At 37.6% G+C, this 21,971-nt stretch overlaps 1 protein-coding gene across 1 annotated transcript in view; it reads right to left on the bottom strand.

Moving 5' to 3' along the window:
- LOC104081002 (dedicator of cytokinesis protein 1) overlaps positions 1-21,971 on the bottom strand; it is a gene marked incomplete at its 5' end in the record, with an annotated part of 84,646 nt that overhangs the window by 12,269 nt on the left and 50,406 nt on the right. Inside the window, 2 exons of the mRNA XM_009583585.1 lie at positions 10,579-10,685; positions 12,247-12,317. Of these exons, the coding sequence (XP_009581880.1) occupies positions 10,579-10,685; positions 12,247-12,317 (178 nt within the window). The remainder of the gene's footprint in view (positions 1-10,578; positions 10,686-12,246; positions 12,318-21,971) is intronic.

Below are 21,971 nucleotides of genomic sequence, written 5' to 3'. Positions count from 1 at the left end.
TTCCCTACCGATCTGCTCAACAATCTCATGTACACATGGAAGAAGATGTGAGGTCTGCTTTGCCCAAAGGTGTACTATGTCTCTATACTAAAACAGCTGGATTACCAAGCTGGCAAGCAGCTTTTTCTCAGAGAAGTCATATGTGTAAGACAGACAGAAAGCAGCACAGTTATGGGCGTATACGCACGTGAACGAAGTATCTTGAAAAACAATAGTTACCATTAAGAAATTTTTATTTTCCTGACACATGGACATACGCTATCACAACATGGGTCACTCCAAAGAGTCTCCCTTGTATGATAAAATCCACCTGGCCGACAATCTCTGAAAACATGACTGAAGAATTCACTTTGTCAAATGCTACATTGGCTGTTGGCCCATGAGATCTCGTAATTATACAGTATCTGGGAAAACACAGATGAAGCTCTTGACAGCCACACAAAAGATATAACACACTGACATTTTTTTTAGTGATATTACCCAAATTGCTTGGACTTGATGGCATATGGATGACTCACAAGAGGAGGCTTCATGGCAGTCCTTAATGACTATATCATTGCTTAGAGATTATTTTCACACAAAAGCTGAAGTCCCTGGAACATTCAGAAATGCTCATGAGCACTCAATTAAGCCGTTATTTAAGAGGATTTTCAATAGTTCTGGACCAGTAAACATCACCATCCCAACATCAAGAGTGCGAGTAACATACAGACCACAGCATGAGGCACAAGACTAAAAAATGAAAACTGGAGATTAATCTCAGTTAAGAGGGGATGACCCCATATTGCAATGTGAAAACACTTATTTAGCATTATACCTAACACTTACCTGAGAAGCCAAGAGATCAACAGCTCAAAGTAACGCTTTCAACTCTAGGAAGCCTCCTCTTGGTAGCAATAGAGTGCTACTCAGCAGCAGAAGCTCCTTCTGCAACCAAACATTCCCTTTATTGATACACATTTGGTCTCTCTGCTTTTGCAGTGGACGCAACTGGCACCCAGAGGCAGTGAGGATAGGCAGGAGTGACAGAATGAGCAAATCGGTGCTGAGAAGCTACAGCAAATACCAGTAGCTCAAAGGCTGATGAAGATCTGCATCGCCAAAAGATGGTGACCCTGACTTTGATTCACCAGAATTAAGTACTTTTACTAGCTTCATCTTTTGCTGAAGAGACGCCCAGAGACAGAATTGCACTTCCACCCTCAACCATTCCTGATGATTCTCATCAGTATTTAGGAGATGCCGCAAACCAGGTGCCAAGGTGTCAGTGCTGTAGAAGGTACTATTCTAAGAGAGTACCCAATTGCATTGCATGGGTGCCACACAGGCGCCAACTTCAAAATCCCTCCACAGTGAAAATTGAGTCTCAGCTGACAGTCTGCTGGTTACAAGCATGGGATGGACGAGGCAGTATCACCAGTGCTAAAATATGCACTGCAGGTACCAGAAAAAACTGACAGCTAGGAGGCAAAGGGCTGCCAAGGATGAAGAAATCAATACATGCTTACGGTGGTGTGTTTTGGCTTGCAGTTGGAAAAATTGATATAGGCATTAAAAACTCAGTGCCAAGGTGAAAATTACTCTCACTTGATGAGTCTCAGTGATAAGGTATGGGCTCAAGAGGACTTGCTTCTGCTACTAAAAAAGAAAAGGAAACAGAATGGATGAGATAAAGATGGACTTCACAGGGAAACACTCTCTGTCCAAAGTCTGCCAGAAGCCTCCAGCCAGTGCCGTAAGGTCCAACTGCAATGACTTGAACTATTCTCTGCTTCAGGACTCCCAGGTCATCGGTGACCACAGCCTTCTGCCTCCTACAGAGCAAGAGTTACAAGAGGAGCACCTCCACGAACTCGTCCCTATGGCAAGATACACAGCACAAAGGCTGGAATACTGCTCTCACAAACTGCACAATGGGGAAAAATAAAAGTCACTGACATAAAAAATAATCAAGAAAACCATGTCATAATGCAGAATAGAGCGCACTCCATCTCACAAGATGCTAGAGAGGAACTGAAACAGCATCCTCGTTCTGCCTTGTAAGCTCACACATGGAGAATGAGAAATAACAGCGTATAAGCACACCCAACTTCTAGCAGTTCCAGAGAAATACTCCTCAGTCTCAAGTGACTCACGTAAGTACATGTTTACTAGGAACGCACAAACGGGCTCTCATTCAAAGAAAGCACTCTGAAGAGCTAGCTTCTTCAACGCAGAGGTTATCTATTTAATTGCTTCTTGGTCATTTAACCTCCAGCTTTATAGCTCAAAAAGGAGAAAAATCATGGTGTGTTTGTTGAAATTTTTGCCTCAAGAAACAGACATTAGACCCTGCAATGTATTTACATGGGGAAATACACCTAGCCATGACTTCATCACATCCCCTCATATTCATTTCCATTAGGTAGCAGAGAATTGGATTACAAAAGATCCAAATCTAATAACAAAGAAACATCTTCATCGTAAGTTTCCATTTTTTTTTTTACAACTATATTATCCTAGATCTATACAGATATTAAAAGTGAAAGGAAGTGGTGATCTCTGTGAAAAAAACAGCTAAACAGAATTGACCTCACTGAAAGAGTTTATTTACCAGGATGCTCATTAAGTGATCTAAAGCTATTTATACAAAAATGAAGTCTCCAAACTGCCCTAATATGGTAGACAATGATATATGTGCATTTAAAGTAATAGTTTGCTGTCACATATTTCAAATGCATAACCTTAGCTAAAAAACAAAAAAAAACCAACCAAAAAAACCCCAAAAACCAACCAAACCCCCCCCCCCCCCAAAAAAAAAAAAAACAACCACCAACACAGCACCCCCCTGAACAGAAAAAAGAAATTATGAGTGAAGATCCAGCCATTAGATAAAGAAGGTTTTCCTGGTATTGACTTGCCATGTATTTCGTACAATCACCATTTTACATTCCCTTCAAACTTCTGCCTCTGAACTGCTCCAGCCCTTGACCACTCACTCCTACCCCAAAAAACGTTCCCTTCTTTGCTCAAGTACTCAGACTGTTCTTACATGACAGGAATCACCAGATGGCTGCAGGTCAAAATTAACTGCTAATTCTCCATATAAATTTCAACCCAATGAATGGCCTAGTTCAGCTCAGTCCATTTGCCCCAGAGATGCTTTATGATTGCAGCCTTGTGCCTCCACATTTGTGAAACCTCAGCATATGCTGTCACCTTAGGTTCTGAGTAACTTGGAAAGAAAAGAGCAGATTCAGAAAAAACCCACAAAGCAGTGGTGTAGCACACTTCTTTCACCAAATGCAGGGGAGAGAAAGAACCCTGACACCCAGTTGCTAAGCACTCCAGCAAAGACATATGAACATGCCTTTGTAAAGCCTGCAAGGTGAATCAATCTTTAATAACTTCCAAAGGCCCCTAATTAGAGGTTTGAAAATGTTTCATGTCCCCGTTAAGCCCTGCTAGTAGAGAACGGTCAAAGATCAATTTAATATCTGCAAGCATGCAGAAGGCGAAAATTGCAGCTATGTCACCTTTGAGTTAGATTGTCTAGAGTATGCTCTAATCAATAGGGAAGGTATTCAAGTTGAATTTCTGAGAAAGGAAAAACTAATTGATTTGTCATACTACTTCATTTAGAATTACACAACCTATACAAAAGACTAAGTTCCCTTGGGTAGACTTGACAACGCTCCTCAGTTACCACCTTACAGGCTCTCTGCCTTCCTCAACAACTTGTGAACATCTGCTGTTTGGTTTGTAGCTGTTGTAGGTTTTAGAACATGGGAGGATAAAACAAAGCGTCAAGGTGTGCTGGATACTTGATAAAAAGATCCAGATCCTTCCCAGACTTAAAAATAAACTAAGAAACAAGCAAGCCTATAAACCAGCACCAAGAAAAAAAACACACCCCCACACGCCAGAGAACTGTGCAAGCACTAACACTGTGAAATCTTTCTGAAGATTACCTGGTTCTCAAATTACCAATGGAACTTTCACACTAAGGAAGAAACACCGATATAGAGCTTACTTTGCAGTGGGCAAAAAGGAATAAATATTGCCCATGGGAAAGAGGAAAGCTCTGTCTAAAATCAAAAGGGTACTTCATGATACTCAGCATCTGACAGGTCATAAAATCCTATTTACATACTGGATGATTTTTACATACTTTTCCTTTCTCCTGCAGTTTTTTAAAGGCCTTCTTGCAGGGTATCAGAAACACTTCCCTAGCCCTGCTGCCTAGGCTCTTGTTAAGACGGCGCAGCGCGCAGCTGGCCCTCACTGACGCAAGGGTGCCCCGTGCCGCTGGAGCGGGCTCGGGTGCTGCCCCGGCACCGCAGCTCCGTCGCTGCAAAGTCGCTCCGAGTAGACCCCATCTGGTAGACCGACACCTTTGTCCCATTGGTTTCTAATCACACAACAGATCCCAGCTTCACTTTGGACTGAAGCAGAAACAGCTACTGAAACAATTCCATCGTTTTAAGGTTTTCCAGATACCTCTATTAAAATACAAGAGCTAGAAGGCAACAAAATCCAAAGATGGAACCCACCAAAACACACACACACAAATATCTCTATATATTTTTAAACAAATCTAGTACTATGGTAATATGCTCTGTGAGGAGATAAGATTTTAAGAGCATCCTTTGCTATAAACTGTTTTGAAAAACACTGGGTTGATCAATTGTATCTTGATTACTTAGAAGTGCAGAAGAGGAAAGGTTAACCTTCATCAGCCTGCCTGTCACAAACACCTCCCAGCCCTGATTAATGGGCAACCTTGATAAATCTATAGTCTATAACATTAGTCTCCTGCTCAAAAGCCACTCTGGAGATAGCTCATGAGTATGATGCACAATGATTACAGACAACAATAATTCGACATCTGTTTTCTACTGCACAAGTCCAACCCGCAATGATTAATGTCACAGGAATGTGCAGCGAGAATAAAATATTAATCTTGATAAAAGGATGCTCAGGAGGCATTATCAACTTATGAGCATCCAAGCAAAGACTTCAAATGAAACACTGACACAGGAACTATGCTGAAGCTAAATACACGCAATAAATTTTTGTCAATTTAAAAACATTTCATTTGGAGGGACACTGACAAATGCATTTCTTTATTTTATCGTTCATTTAGTTAATGTGGCCAAAAAAATAAAACCTATGCTTAGTAACCTCACTTGCACTACACAGCATGGAGACAAAGATTGTAATTTTAGTCATAATTAAACAATAAGAACTTTTATAAATGCTATATGCTGTCTACTAATATTTAATAGACTAACAATTTCCTAACGGAGAAATCACTAGATTTCCTAACTGTTTAAGAATACAGCAGCTACGCAGCCCACTTGGTAATTAGCTGGAAGTCATTTGTAAAACAAAGCAAGAGAGAATACAAACACCTCTATGGGACAAAACAAATCAGATAAATCACTATTTACATAAAACCAAAATTTTGAAGTTTGCATGGATAACACACTTCATTTAACTACCAACCATAAGTCCTTACACATTTAGAACTGAAAACATGCATTAGGTTATTATAAAACTGTTTCACACTAATTTTTAAATTCATACTGACATTTGGACATACTCTTACAGAAGACTTTTACCATACAGAATTGCTTCAGGTGCTAATCTAAAGAAATGCTTCCTCTGTTTCGGGGTTTGAGGTGGGGGTTTTTGGAGGGGAGAGGGACATGAAGGGAAGAAGAGATGCAGCGTTGGTCTCAATCAAAAGTTTGCTGCTTTACACAGACAAAAAAAGATTTTGTGTGCACCGTAACAGATCTATGTAAATTACTGTGGTAATAAATGTTACTTATTTATACATGCATTTACTCCTATATGGTCATATATAGTTACTTTTATATAATTATTATATATTCATATTTATCTTATGTTTAAAGATAGCTACATAAAATATTATATATGTATGGCATATGTAAGAACCATACCGATATACTTACGTCCTCACTGAGAAAGATGTATACATATTTGTATACATCTAACTAGTACATTTAAGGCTCTATTTAAGTCTCAAAATCAAATAACTTGCTGAATCAGGATGTTAATCACTGACAATTTAAAATGCTTTACTGCATGCAAAAAGCTGCATCCCAGTTAGCACAGATGAACACTGGGGTATTCAAAGACCCTACAGAAGCATCCAGCCCCTATGCAAAGGGCTTCTAGCCCAATAATTTTCCTCTCTACAAAAATCAGGGAGTGGGACAGAGTCAAATGAACTCCTCCAAAGCACAGACTGCCAATCTCCCTGTTCACAACTATCCTTTATGCTGCTGATATCACTACCTGGGCAATACATACACACAAAAATGAGATAAATCATCCACAGAGAGTACAGGAAAACATGGCAGTTTAGCTCTTGAAAAGACTCCTGAAGGGCACACTCTTAGATCATCGCTGTGATTTAGCCCTTGGAAATAGTTGTGCTAAGCACTGCAGAGAACTTCTGCAGCAGCCATGATCAAATGATCTTTTCAATGACCTTCCAGGAAGGGTTTCCTCACATAAGAAAGGGAACAAAGACTAAACCAATGTATAACACAGGTCTACTGCGTGAACAGAAGAAGAGCAATTGAGCATCACCACGTTAGGGGTTATTTTCCATGCTCGAGAAAAACAGGATGCAACCTTACGCTTTTCCAGAAGAAAATTCACATTTATTTTGCCAAAGCCATAATAGATTCTTGACACAAACATGGAGAGGATAAAAGGCAGATCATCTAAGATGTGAAAACAGGCCTTGAACTCGATGAATATAACCTCTGAAAATGGGCAAAAACAGCTGTCTCTGTGTTAGCAGGGAATCAACAAGAAATTCTTTTCTTCTTAGTCAAATTTGAATATTTGTTGTTTCAAGGACAGAAACTAGAAGCGTGAAGATCTGATACAGATTTAGTCTATACAGAGAGATGACTTCTACTTGTTGGCCTCTAAATAACCACAAGCTTGGAAAAATATGCTCCTTGAAGTCACCTAGCTTCTATTCTCCTATCAAATACGTATATACAAATACACACACACACACTCTCTCTCTCTGCGTAACATTGCTTTGACTGACTAGCTACATACTGATTTTTTTTTTCCCTTTGGTACTAGGGCTTAATGATAAGCCACTGTTAGGACAAAAGCACCAAAACCTAAGGAATGTACAGGGTTTTCCTGCTCGGGCTGAAGAAACCTTACTAAAAATAAGTGCAAGTTCTGCAAAGAAGAAAAGTTACCTTGAATTTCAGAAAGAAACATATAAATGGCACACGACATAACGAGAAAAGAAGTGAACAAATTTTAAAACTATATTTTGCATCCTTTTTTAAAGACATGCAAACCACACCACCACAGCACATTCTCATCCAAGGTCCCAAACTTTTCAGATTTCATAACGACCACTGAACCATCCATCACTCAACATCATTCTTCAAGCACAATGCTTTAGCAAACTATTTCACACACCCACCCCTCTCACCCCAAAATCCTTCAAGCTTCACAAATTCATGTATTTTGAATTTTAATTCCTCTGGAGACACAAATAAATCTTCCTTGACCTCTCAGAGCACAGAATTAGAGCATTTTTCTCCAACAGAAATACACTGATGAAATGCTGTTTGATTTTCGGTACATTTTACAGCTTTCCATCAATTCCACAATCCTGTACTGCATATTGCTTTTAGAAAAGAAAATCTCATTTTTGCAATATGATAAAGGATTAGTTGGATACTTATATGAAAGTATTGCCTATCAGTTAAAAATTATTGAATCAATGAGGAGGAAGAGAGGCACTCGAACTATGTTTTAGTAATAACTCAAGCCCACAGAGCAAGGGGGGGAAAAAAAAAAAATTAAATTTAACAAAGGCTGTGGCTAGGGATTTAATTTATTTTCAAGTGAATTTTAGTGTTTATGAAAGGTACCCAATACAACTGGTTCTCCAGACACAAGCTTTATAAGAGAATTAGCAGTGGCAAGAGAAGCTTTCAAGATAATGCTTTGTTTATCGACGCACAAAAAAAATACATACATATACGAGGTGACGTATAACCATACAGAAGGGATGGCGTCGCAGAGGTGTGTACGCTAATAGAGCCCGTGGGAAGCGGCACAGCCACATCCCTGCTGCACCGAACTCTGTGAGTCCTCCTCAGTGCCAGGCTCCCCCCTCTCGCGCACAGCACAGCACCGCTCCAGTACAGCCGGGCTGCGGCGGGGTGAAACCAGCGTCCCGTGCAGTCAGACTGTGCCACACACGCCAAGGTGGGCAGCGCTAGCAGCATACGTGCCTTGAATCTCCATTGCAACTCAACTGAAGCACGTTAGATTTAAGACATTCTTAACAGCCAGTGACATGAAAAACCCTGGTTAGGAGCCTCCTGATAAGATCCAAAAGCCATTAAGTAGTACTGTTCTGTCAACAAAACTGGACTGAGTTCAGATTAATGACCCTGCTATTAAGACCGATTCATTTAAATTTCTCAGGAGCTCTACAGAGAATAATGTTGGAAGATACCATTCGCTGCAACCCAAATGGCTGAGTTTGAGAGTTAGGTTTAAAAAACAAACCAGCCACGCACAATTTCTCCCTCCACCTTTGAAAATGAAATTGGTTGAATGAGGGAAGTCAAAGATTAATACAGTAAATACATGATGTGCCCCTGTAGCCTTCCTTAGGAGTACTTTTTATAGTCATAATTTCTTGTTTTATCTGAGTTATCTCAATTTCCTCCCATCCAAGACAGTCAAGTATAATACCTTATATTACTGACTTCTGCCCCAAAGACCTTGCAATCTAAAAGCAGCCAGAAGGAAAAATTACTACACAGACAGCAAGCTGAGAATGAATGAAGGAAAGGAGTAACATTGATGTATGTATCTGAAACAGCAAACATTAAAACGGTTTCAGAGATACTAGCACCATTTTACCCAAGCCCCAACACCAGCAACTCCATCTGCATTCCTCCTTTTTATTCTTGCAAACCCTGTAATTCAGAATAAAAACATTTGATGTGGCTCATAAGGGCTGAATAATTTCAAAAGAAGATCTCAAAAGCGAAAATCAAACTGAACTGCATTTGGACTTGCTGGTGCAGTACGTGGTGACATGGCTGGTAGACACTGTTTTTCAGAGGTTTATTCTTACTTCATCACCATCCATAACTGCAGGAAGTAAATTTACAACTTGTGTTATGCCTTGTTGCTCAGGTGAGACTGTAACTCTACTCAGGGCTTCCTTATGGAAAAGCTCCATCTCTTTCTTGAAAGGTTCAGAGTCTCCAGGATCTCTATCTTCCAGTCCTAATTCTCATTAGACTTTTTTTTTAACCTAAAGTTTAAGGTTTAAACTTGCATGTAACATGTATCATGTAGACCAAATAATTTTACAGGTACTTGTTATAAATCATAAACTTGGAGAATAACCTTACTGCAAATTCAGTCTAAGTAAAAAGTGCCATCAAAATGTAAAGCTCATTCTTTGAACATCATTCTTCGTTGCTACTTGTGCAAAATCAGAAATAAAACTTCAAGTGGAAAGAAGTGGAAAGAGCAAGAGTACTTAATTCCACAGTTGTCCGTACCAGATCCATGCAATACCCCACCTTCTAGCAGTGCCGCTGAACTGCACCAGGCGCAAACGCACACAGTTTTGTGAAATTAAGGAGCACAACAGATTGCAGCATAGATTGTGTTGGCTTTATACTTATTTGCTAACTGGAAGAAAACAAAAGTTACTAGATCAAGCAAAAGTTACATAGCTGTAGTTACACATTACCTGATCTGCTGTAAGACCTGCCAGTACAAAGCCAATCCACGAAGAACATTTTTTAAACTGGAACCAAAAAAGTTTGTTTTATTAGCACTTTGCATCACATGGTCCCAGCATTTTTGATCTGACAGAAGAATCCTTTCAAATTTCCTTTATCATTGAACCACTGCCTATTTGCTCCCTCATTAACTACTTCTGACAGCGCATAAACACTTAGCTTAGGTTAGTTTAACTTGCAGTCATCTAGAAAAACAATAAAATGTTTCACCTCAAATGAAGAAATCTGTAAGGCAAGTGCTTGAACTTATCTTTCACTGGCCCACTAATGTAAAAAGAGAAAATAAGAAAGCATGGATGAACGGCACACTCTAAAAGGCTTATATGTTCTTTTACTTCAGCTAGGGGACAGCTTAAAGGGAGAGAATGACGCTTTGGAAAGAAAGGATATCAAAAACTTTCATTTTCTCCATAGAACTTCACTGAGCACAAAAGCTGAATTAATAGTTTTTGATAAAATATATCATACCTAAAGTTATAACACATGCCAATAAGACTGGATGCTTAGTGCCCTTTTAAATTAAAAATTACAAGTTTTCGCTTTCACTTCTTTATGATCTATAACCTGCAGTAAGTGTCAATTAGCATTTCCTCACTTATTTTAAATCTTCTTGTTCTTCTAATGGAACAACCTTAATTGGTTACAACCTCCACTGTGTTCGGCAGCAAGGACAAACCTTGCACTAGCAGAGATCTGGAGACAATGAATAATGCAACAATTTAATGGTTGCAAAGGTCCTGCTTACCGTGCTGCGTGAAGAGGTCACTGTGAACTATTTCTATCAAGCAGTATAGCTTCTGGATTGTGAGCCGGCTCACGGGAACGTTTAGGATGAATTCAGTAAAGAGTTTGCTACATACAAAGGGACAAGTAAAAATACATTAATCTCGCTCGAAAATAGGTAAAAAACATCCAATAGCACAGAACAAGATAAACAACTACATACTTTTGGACAAGCAAACACATTTTTTTCCAGACATAAAAGAGACAGGAATTTCAGAGAAATGTGAATTGTCTTTAATATGTCTGTTTAGTGTTTTGTCTTTTCTTTTGCCCTCTCCCTTTTATCTCAGTTTTACACTCTTTTCCCATGTTTCATTTAAGGTTTTAGATTTCAAATTTCAGTTGCCTGTGCTATTGCCTCTTTACTTCAATCATCACATACCATTAATGGAATAATACATGATAATATAAGCCAAAAATTAAAAAAGTGGTAATTCATGTTACAAGCTTTCACCAACAAAACAAAACAAATAAACAAACAACAAAACCAACCAGAAACACACACATTTTAGGATAAGGTACCACCACACTCATCAGCTGAGCTCCCACATTAAATACAGATTTTTAAAAGACACTTCAGTAATTTTGCATCGCTTCCTAAAATCTTGGGGTTTTTTGTTTTTCCTATTAAGCCTTCACTTCTAAGTATTATTCAATCTCAATGTAAATACTCTAAGTAACAGAAAAACTGTAGTGTTTGGGGTAAAACAGGCCAAACACTGGTATTTTTCATTTGGTACATTTTCCCAGTACTTTTGCTACCACATATCAAAATTATGCTTTAGCCCAGAAGCTCTACAAAGAGGTACTCCCTAGGCCCATAGGAAGCGTAAGTGTACATGTAAAAAAGTTTACAGTACAGGCAAGCAGAAGTTAAATGCCAGTTTCTGCAGGCCATTGGAATGTTAGACTAAGATTATACTTATTTCATTTCTACTTTATCTTTCTTTTCCTCATTTTGACACACCAGAACATAGAAATGAAAACAGACAATATATAGAAGGGTTTGTGCAATCAAATCAGATGAAAAAAGGTTTTTTTCAACTTAAACGCCTTGTAATAGCACTGTGAAAGAGCAATTGATTTTTTTCTCTTTAAAAGTTCTTCTGAAATACTAGTTTTGATTTGGTTTCTCTATTGTTCTTTTGTTCTAATACATCTTCCTATTACCCCTTCTATTTACTAACAACATTCCTGTATTTATGAGCTACTGAAATATTGATCCAGCAACACGGTTCACTGAACAAAACCAGAGTTATTATTTACATTAAATTTATACTTGAAAGAGTGAAGCATCAAGTATACAGCTGAAGAGTTTTGGTGTCAGTTGCCTGATTGATAATTCTTGCTATCTCATTACATGGTTGTACTCAACAAGACTGCAAAGTTTGCCAAGACATTTGGCAAACCTTGATGCCATACATGTTACTTGAAAAACAGGGTATTTGTGTAGCCCCAAAAATATTTGCAAGGGAAAAAAAAAAAGGTAATAAAACCAAAGTGATAAAACATCTCAGATGATCACATTTCATTGCCTCTGTATATATATTTTTATATGTGCATATATATATCTGTGTAAAATAAAGATCTAGATAAAGTTCACACTACACATTTAATTAACACTACTCACCTAAGTTCTTTTGGATCAAATACTAATTTCACATCATTGACAATAGCTGGCAAGTATTTAAGTGCTGCCCCCTAAAAAAACAGAAACAACAAATAAACAAGACAAATTCATATGTCTCTAAAGGTGATGCAAAGACTTCAAGAAGAGAATCATGCAAGAGTGGGTTGCTTTGGCTTAGCTATTCTCTGTTGCTTCAGCTGAACCCCCGGAGGCTTGCTCTTAGCGTATTCTTTTGGGGGTAAGTTACCTAAACTGAAACTCAATGAAAATGAAACTTTCAGATTTAACAGATTTAAAAGAAGAAAGGGGCATGAAAGATTAGTAAGCTGGGAAAACTGACAACTTACACCAAAATTAGAGACTTACAAGGTCCTTCCAACGTGTTAAAGAAACCTTTTGGTGTATCGGTACACAATGCATAACTAAGTTATGTTCCTCTAATCACTTTTTCCCTATCTTCTGTAGAGCTGGAGAAGCACCTTCTCCTCATTAGCCATGCTGTAGTTCTCTGGGTTTAATTTTCCCTCCACTACTTAAAAATGGAAAAAAAAACCAAACACACAATTGTCATTTTTCCCTGCAGTAAATTCTTGGTAGCCACTAATGAAACTGCAGTTCTTTCTAATTCCCCTTGAACTTGCAGTTGTCACTCCATTTCACAGTACATAATGAAAGGATTCAGAAGATACAAACAGATGTTTAATATTTTAACTATTCGTAGTAATTTCAACTAATTTTGTCTTTCTATTTCTCAGTAATAATTAGTAGTTATTTATTTATTTCTAGAGTAAACATTCTCTCTCAAGCATGAAGAGCAAAAATCCAGCAATTAAAAATTACTGCCCAGCAATTTAATGCAATCATGCCAGAATACACTTTGGTTTAGACAATAGTAAATGGACCTCTAGTAACACCACAGATAAAAATCACTTAGTCTACACAAACAGTAATTTCAATGAGATAAACTTGGGGTTTTTTTTCTTCATTTGCAAATGGATTTAAATGCCTTATTTCAAATAATAGATGAGAAAAAGTTCTACCTAAGAAACCCTAAGACAAAAGTCTTTGGTTTTAATCTTAACCTTATTAGCTCAAACACATGCAGTATTTTTAGAGGTTCCTCAAGTTCTTGTGTCCACTGAGCACCAGACCAGAAAAAAACCAAAGTAATTCAAATATAAACCACAGTCAGACTTATTTTGCTTACCTTTGCATTTGATTGTTAATATCAAACGGTTTGATTACAGATGTATTTTTGCCTCAAAAGGGGCAATGATTGATTCCCCATAAAAGGCATTTCTGTTTGTGTGTTTATGCTTAGAATTTGCAGCTTCCATCAACGAAAGCACCATGTGCTCACTATCCTTTTGAATTAGAAGGATGACAAGCCCTTATACTTTTCCTTTTTAATCAATTCTTATCTAGTCTGAAGCCCATGATGTGACAAGTAATTATACTATACAACTCCACGATCAGAGGAATTCAAGAGACAGAAAACTCCTATTTAGCAGTAATGGTTAATAGTAGGAAGAGCCACAGGGAAACAGACTCAGGGAGTATTGCCTCTTAGGTACATACAAAACCACTTGTCTATTTTCAAACAACTACACTCTTCTGCCACAACCCTAGTAATTTTAAATCAAGTTCCACCGTTCTTGAATGCATGAGGTCAATTGTTTGATTACAGTCACAAAGTACATCTCAGTCCAAGTTGTTAAGCAAAGAAGGGGAAAAAATAGTTTAGAATCCACTATCAATCAAACACTTTGTCTTTCCAGCCAAAAATACAAGTACCATTAATGATTAATACGTACTATTTTAGAGCAAAGTTCAGGTATATTATACAGTATAATTATTTTAATTAAATCATTTGCATATCTTTAGATAAGATTAGCAGAGGTTATCAGCAATACAAAATACATCTTTTCTTGAATAATGTATGAAGCAGTTATTAATTTACATATTTCTCAATAAAAATGCAGATTAACCTGATTTTGGTTAGATGGTTTAAGAAAGCATATATCCATGTCCAAAACCATACCCAAAACCACAAATTCAGGCAATTCTTTCCTCTAGATTATAAAGCACTATTGGATTCTTTAGGAATTTTATAAGCTTTGCTATCCCAGCATGTACACAAGTGGCTGCAAGTGAGCACTGAATATGGCCCTGGCAATGTCACCCATCCTGGAGGAAAACACTAGGCTATAGCAGCTGAACAAATTTCTAGATTAAATATTACATTATTAAAACTTAAGCATACACACTACACTCACTTTCCAATCAGCTCCTATATTCTTCTGCAAGGTGAATACACAAATTTCTTTTTCACTGAATATTCATTATTACAAAAATATTGCCAACACAGCGAACAAAATGTGTAAGGTGAGACTGTTATAGCACGTTCAATTCTGTTCTCAAATTCAGTCTATCAACTAGAATTAATACCCAACATTTCCCACCAATATTTCCTCAAATAAAAGAAGGTATATTTCCACAGCATTCATACTATTTGGTGTTTGCTATTCATTAAAAACAAAAGCTTGTGATTTTTTCACCTGCTGAAGCATTCATAGAAACAGCAGAAAAGTGGATGGGGGGAGGAGGGGGGAAGAGGTTTGAATTCAAAAGCCACTAAGAGTCTCTGCTTCTACAGAAAGAACTCTTCAGGAGAGAAAGAAACCTGTCAAATAACTTGAAGTAACCAGCGTGGGAAGTTTGCCAATGCTTGCTGACCACTTTTAAAAGCACAAAAACCAAACATGTCAATAGGTTAGATGCAAATTTCACGAGTGCTCCAGTTTTTATTCATAGTCCATTTAAACTGTCAAACTTGATCATCAAACATTTCCACATACGCTTAAAGGACTACTTACGTGCTCAGAAATCAAGCTCACAACTGTAATTATGCAAATAGTCCCATTATGTACACGCTTACATGTTTTGATGGATGAGGACTCTAATGACCATTTATAAACCGCAGCCATCGCTGTGTTTTTATTTGCTTATCATTCAAATGCATGTAGCAATAAATGTTTAGTAACACATACTAAAAAAGAGCTTGCATTTTATATCTTGAATTAAAATTTCACACTGTGCTGGCACAACCATTAAAATTAACACTTTAATGGCTTAAATGAAGTACTATCAGGTAAAACTATTTACAACATCAATTTAAAGCCTGTAGTTACAACAGTTATCAGCAACTTAGGTTCTACCTTTATGGACAAACCAATTAAAGTTTAATATCTTCAAATTTAAAGAAAATTGTGGAAATATATTTCCCAATTTCCAAATCTTAACTGACTCAATTATATGACAGACAGTATGCTCAGACAAGTAGGCTCTGCAGCACCATGATTAAATCTGTATCTGTGGAATCCAAAGGTCTACTAAAATAACTTCCTGTTGATATTAACTCTTGTGAAAGAACAGCTCTCACTGTAGATTTTACTTGTTGGAAGCTGCAGCTGAAAGTAGATCTTTTGTTAGCAGTAGCACAATTGCAATGCTGGTTACTCCCAGGATACTGAATACATAAGTGAGGAATACTAAATTCAGCAGATAAAAAAACCTGTCTCATCTTTTCGTGTAAAATAAATAAGCTATCTGGTTGGGTTTTTTTTCTCCATTGAAATGAATTAAATTAGATTACTTTCCACTCTTGATCAGCACTGGACAAAGGTTCAAATTCCTCATCTCTGCAAGATGTACATGGCAAACTAAATCAAAATCTTAATTTTATAGTTACACGGTGATGCCTAAGACACTTGAAAATTCAAAAACAGCATTAGAGGAAACACAATAATGAAAAACCTTAATTCTTTGATTTTTAATCAAACACGTTTTTGCAATAATTGCCATGCAATCACATTAGATACACATACAAAGCTGGAAATACCAGTCTCACATACTTAGGCAATAATTATACATAGTTTCAAGCTGGGCTGCAATAAAAATTTTACTGCTCAAAGCGGCTTCTCTCTTCTTGGAAAACAAGTGACAAATTATTACTACCCTTATCAAGTTACAAAATCATTCATTTTAAGTACTACAAAGCACACAATAAACTAGCAAATGGGAAGAATAAAAAGGAGAGAAAGCAGAAACAAGACAGTGCATCATATGAATAATGGATATATTTTCCCTGTTGCTGAGTTAAACTTCCTTGTACACTCACTGTTATATTGACTGTCAGGGTATTACTGGAATTTTTTTTTTCCTGGGATGTGATTCATACGCAAGTCAAGGATTGGCATGATGTCAACAAGCTCATGTCAGCCTGCGAGCTAACCTGAAGTACCTTTCAATATTATGTCTCATCTCTTACTTCTCCCTCTCCCCACCACACACAACCATACACACAGCTGTGCACTGACACAAATACGTGCTAATTTCCCCTTTATATAATATAATATCTATGTATAAAAGGTATTATATCACAGCCAAAGTACATACATATGAAAAGAACCATTAACTGACACTTATTACATGAACCAGCTGCCAATACAACCTATTGAACTGCTAAGTCGATGAGTGTAGTTCTTCAAGGATACCCTTCTAAACTATAAAAAAGGCAATTAAGTATGCCAAGAAATAAAACTCACTAAGTGAAAATAATGTCCAGAAAAGTCAAAGTTTTGCCTTACAATAAATTAAGCAATAATTGATAGTCACAGTCCTCTGAACAGCCAATACACAGGACAAAATTCCTAGGTTTTATCGTTCCACAGAATAATTGCAACTTATTCCTTAGATCATCACAGCCGCCTCTCTATCTAGAGCAGTTGTCCTTTGCAACCTTTAAGATAAATTCACTGATGTGCTTATAATGACTTAACAGCTAATTGTATTTTCCTAAACTTCTTCAGAGCTAGCAGCTAAATAATGTAGGGTTTTTTCATGTTGAAGAAACAAATTCAGTGATCGCACCTGTATCAAAGATTAGTTGAGGGGAAAAAAACATCAGAGGTGGTAAGAAGGCCAAAATAAACAAGACCAAGTACAACGGAGGCATTCTTTCTAACGGTGGTCCCTCTGAACATCAGTGAAGGGTCCATTGCAGTGCCCACGCTGCCACAGCAATTTTTTACCTGATGGTTCATTTCCAGACAGATTTAATGAGACAAGAATGGGTAAGGAATGGGACCTACCAAGAGGAAAACTGGAACATTCCTCATATCTAAAGGTTCAAGGAGCTTCTATGACCGAAAATTTATCTTAAGCCAGCAATTTAGAAAACACTTTATTCTGAAAGGAACCTTTTCTGCAATTTTTTTGGGGGGAAAAAAACCTCAAACCCTAGAAAACCTGTTAGAGCATTTCAACACTTACATATGTCCCTGCCTATGGCAGGAGGGTTGGAGTAGACCTTTAAAGATCCCTTCCAATCCAAACTATTCTATGATATATAAACTGTGTAAAATAAGAGTAAGCTTCATTTATTTTTTGGAACAACAAAAATAAGCTCAAAAACCCCAACCCCTAAAATTACCTGGAGGAGCTGCCTTACAGGAAAGTTCCCGAGTTTTTCATTTCGTCGTGAAGATAGGCACGTATCAGCGGTCCTCCCAGAAAGAGACAGACACACGCCTTTTCTTCATGTCATTAGGCAAATGTAAGCACCTCAACTTTAAGCTTTGGGACTCCCACCAGCGCCCAGGCAATCTGAATCCCTCTTCACTCCTAAGAGTTTCCTCTCGGGCACTGTGTCAGCCTGTCCTCCAAACCCAGCTCACTTCATGCTCTCCCTAGTTTTACGTTGGGAAAAGACAAAAGACAGACTAATACTTCTCAGTGGACTCTGTTTCTGCAAACCGTTGAGTTTGCTGGAGTTGGCTCCACTTGTGAAAAGCAGCATTACTTTAAGCATTCGGTCACCAATGCCCAGCCACCAAGTCCACCTTTTGAAAAGTCACTTCGATTATCGTTTTAAACATTGCCAATCCAACGTAATCCACGAAGAACACATCTACACAGAAGTGCATATGCTCCGAAACACATTTAAGCAGCATTACAAGATTAGTACAATTACAGCATATTTTGTATGCCATTTGGAGACGTATCCTAAATTCCTTCCGTCTCAAAGCCATAAAGTCATGCAGCAGTTCGTGTGTTCAGCAAGCACCATTTGTAAGCCTCTCCATTACTTTGCCACATCTGGTAGCCGTTAGTACATCTGAAGGCTTGTGGAATAATTAACACAAAAATTTTCTTTTACCACCACTGAACTAACACCCTGATGTATTAACACAAAGCTACACTAAGGAGACCAAAAATATGGCAGTATATTGCACCATAGCATCCTTCTACCACTCGATAGAAGACATTGTCTGCACAAACACTCCTTTGTCATATGAAAGCACACTGAACTAAGATAGGGTAGCCTTGCTAAGTAGCTTAAAGTTATTTCTGATATAATTTTGGATAATAGATAAAAACAATGGGAGTTTTGCTAATTTACTTTTGTTTATTACACAGTTGAGAGTATTGGCAATCTTTTCATTAATACAAAACAGAAATTACTACTGTGATAACAACACTAGCCACTGGTAAATAAAAACAAAGCAGTACAGAGTACAGCAAAGCAGTCTTGCAACAACAGAAAATTCTAAGTTTTATCCCATTCTTGGGTCTGTACTGGCAAGGAATGTCAAAAAACAGTAACAAAAGTTTCTTTACAGTAGCCGTTTAAGAAAACTACAATACTAACTTAAGGTTGTCATTAGATTGAACAAGTGACCTTTGCAAAGTATTAAACAAAATGTATTCTGAATAGTATACTAGAGGTTTTGTCTAGGATTTAAGTTCATCTCGTCGTACTACATAAAAGCAAAAATACCTAATTTAAAAATGTCATTTTCTAAAGTCATTCATTTCAAACAGCACACCTAGTCTCAAAATTAAGCATAAAATCTCTTTGCCAAATATAGTATATTCTTATGAACTCTTTTGTTTGACGAAGCAATAAATTTGTTTTACCTGACTCAATTTGTACATGATTTTAATGTTAATTTTCATCTTTTCTGTCATTTAACACAAAGCACTTACCTTCTATTCAAGCATTATTCTGGATGCCATTCTATTAAACTCATCAACCCAGCCAAATTAAGCCAAGTCACCAGCTGGACAAAACAATTTCCAGGAATCCCTAAACAATATTTTTGAATTGCCCAGTTTGCAGCAGTCATCGTTCCAAATGATGGAACCAGCGCCTCTGGCACAAAATTCAGTGTAAAAACAGCACAAAGCGTTATCACAAGTAAAGTGGCGTTGGGCTTTTCTAGAGATTATTATATTTGTTGCCAGTGTAACAACAGACTTTCCCACATAGGTTCTAAGAGACACAGAAACCTCAGTCCATGGCTGCATTTTATTACTCAACTAATTTTAGACGACAGTTATAAAACATTCAACCTGTTAGAAAAGCCCTACAGACTAACACAGTCTCTCTTGTTTTCTTCCTAGGTACCTTGTATTTCCCTGTCTTCATTTTAATACTTTTCTGTGGCTTTAGCAATAAATGCTTAATATTAGACTAGGAAAAAGTACAGTATGGATACTGAGAAATATGTATCGTGTTAAAAGTGACAAGGATTATTAAAAAACCACACACACAAGAGAATTCACATTAGTGGAATGTTATCATCTTGCATCCTGGCTCTCTGTGGTCACATTTCAGGACAGTTTTATATACACGCCTACTTTATCAAGATCATTTAAAGCACAGAGAACTAACTCGGCTACCAGCCTATCTTTTTTCAGTCATGCTGAACAGCAATACAAAGTCACGCATAACAGCAAACATCAGAGCAAACTGCAAGAACCCTGCTGAGAATAGTTCAGCTCCCTCATACAAACACAGCCCAAATCAGACAGTCCTCAAATTCAATGCAGCTGGCTCAACTGCCCTTGTTTCAATGAGATGCAAGAATAAATTACTAGGAAACATTTGCATTTTTATCTAAGCTTCAGCTGAGCTCACACTTAAACAGTAAAAGGTTAAGAAAATAATTATCTTGCACCAATTAGCAGAAAATAGGAATAAAACCAGGAAAGCTCACTTCACTTGTAACCATTAAAAATATGTGCACGTACCAAATGCTGCACACCTTATTTAATCAAGTCATTCTTAAAATCAAACTGATACTTGAAAAACAAAGTTTAATCTCTCTACTTCTCAAACTATTACTGCAGCCCACTACTATTCATCATGAAAGAAAAACTTCCGTTAGTAAGAGGACAACCAAAACATCTGTCAGCTCAAATCACTGTTTGAATTTTCCTCTCCAGTTTGGACTACTGTACACCTTAAAAAAAAAAAAAATCAAGTGTAGAAGGCAGCCTCTGAATGCCTGCCTCCACTGCTGTCAACGCTGATACACACAAAAAACCCCCGTAACAATAATATTTAGCTAACTTACTATAAAAAACAAATTCTGCATTGCTCTAAACACTATAATTTATACCATACCAGCTTCTCAAATGCAAACCTATAGGATTGACTATTGCTGCCTTTATAGCTTAGGATGAAAGTGGGTTTTACTCATTCTTACACCTTAATGTTTTGACTGCAACATATTTGAGTCCACTAAGAGGTATAAATGCTAGTAAAGCTCTGCTCAAATCGCGTTCCAAGAATATATGGATTTTTACCTATTTATTGTAAAAATATGTAGCTGAAGCACTACAACTTAAATTTAAAATAACCTTTTAATAATGTTTTTAAATTGTTATTATTTTGCAATACCAAAAGCTCACGAAAGGAAACAGACCTTTACACTCTGAAAAAAAATACAGTTTTTTCCATGTATACACTAAGCCAGCCACTACAAATACGCTCCTTAAGGACTAGGTGACTTCAGCCACGAAGTGATCACTAACTGCACTGACACAGAGGGCAGGAGCCCGCAGCAAGCACTGGGGTTACCTTCAGAGCCCCCTCCTCTGACCAACACCACATCAGAAGCAGTGAAGGATGGACAGCTGACACAGATACGCCTCTTCCTAACTCCAGGCCAACTCAAGGCTTCTTGGAGGACCCTGTGCAGAAGAGCAGGTCTGACTCCATCAGACTGGGAGTCAAAGCATCCTCAGTAATGCAAAGCACGATTTCGGTGCAGTAGAGGATTTTGCAGACAGACAGGGGTTTTGCTCTTTTGTTTGTTGGTTTTTTTGCTTTTAAGTCTTGAGAAAAATTTAATCAGTGCTGTGTACAGTTATACCTACTTGCAGTCAACAAAACTGCTAAATGGCACTTCTAACTTGCCCCCCACAGAAATACTCTCGATTTTATTTCCTTGAAGGCTGAAACTGAAGTCAGGTTTGCAAAGCAGCCACATATACAAATTCTCCTCTACCCTAAGAAATTTTGAATAGCCATAATCCTAAGAGAGTTACAAATTCAAAGTCTCTTTTTGTGCTCTACAACCTTAAATCCTTGTACAATTCATACAGTTTTCTTTTGAGGAAACTTTTTTCCTTAAATGTACCCAAAGCCTTGAAAAATTTAAATTAAAAAAAGGGGCAATTTAAATGCAAAATATTAAGTAACTGAAGACCTGAGCTACAGTCAAACAGCTCATCAGCTTCCACAAGGACATAAATATTTGAATAGATAAGGAGTAGTTCCTGCTAAGAACACAAGACTACAGTCATTCATTCTCCCCCACACAGTGTCAGCTTGAAGGCTACTCTCTAAACAGACAGACGGGGGCGGGGGGGGG

Source organism: Fulmarus glacialis, unplaced genomic scaffold (assembly GCF_000690835.1).
Source record: "Fulmarus glacialis isolate BGI_N327 unplaced genomic scaffold, ASM69083v1 scaffold4368, whole genome shotgun sequence".
Classification (NCBI taxonomy): Eukaryota; Metazoa; Chordata; class Aves; order Procellariiformes; family Procellariidae; genus Fulmarus; species Fulmarus glacialis.
This window is presented reverse-complemented; position numbering and strand designations above follow the sequence as displayed.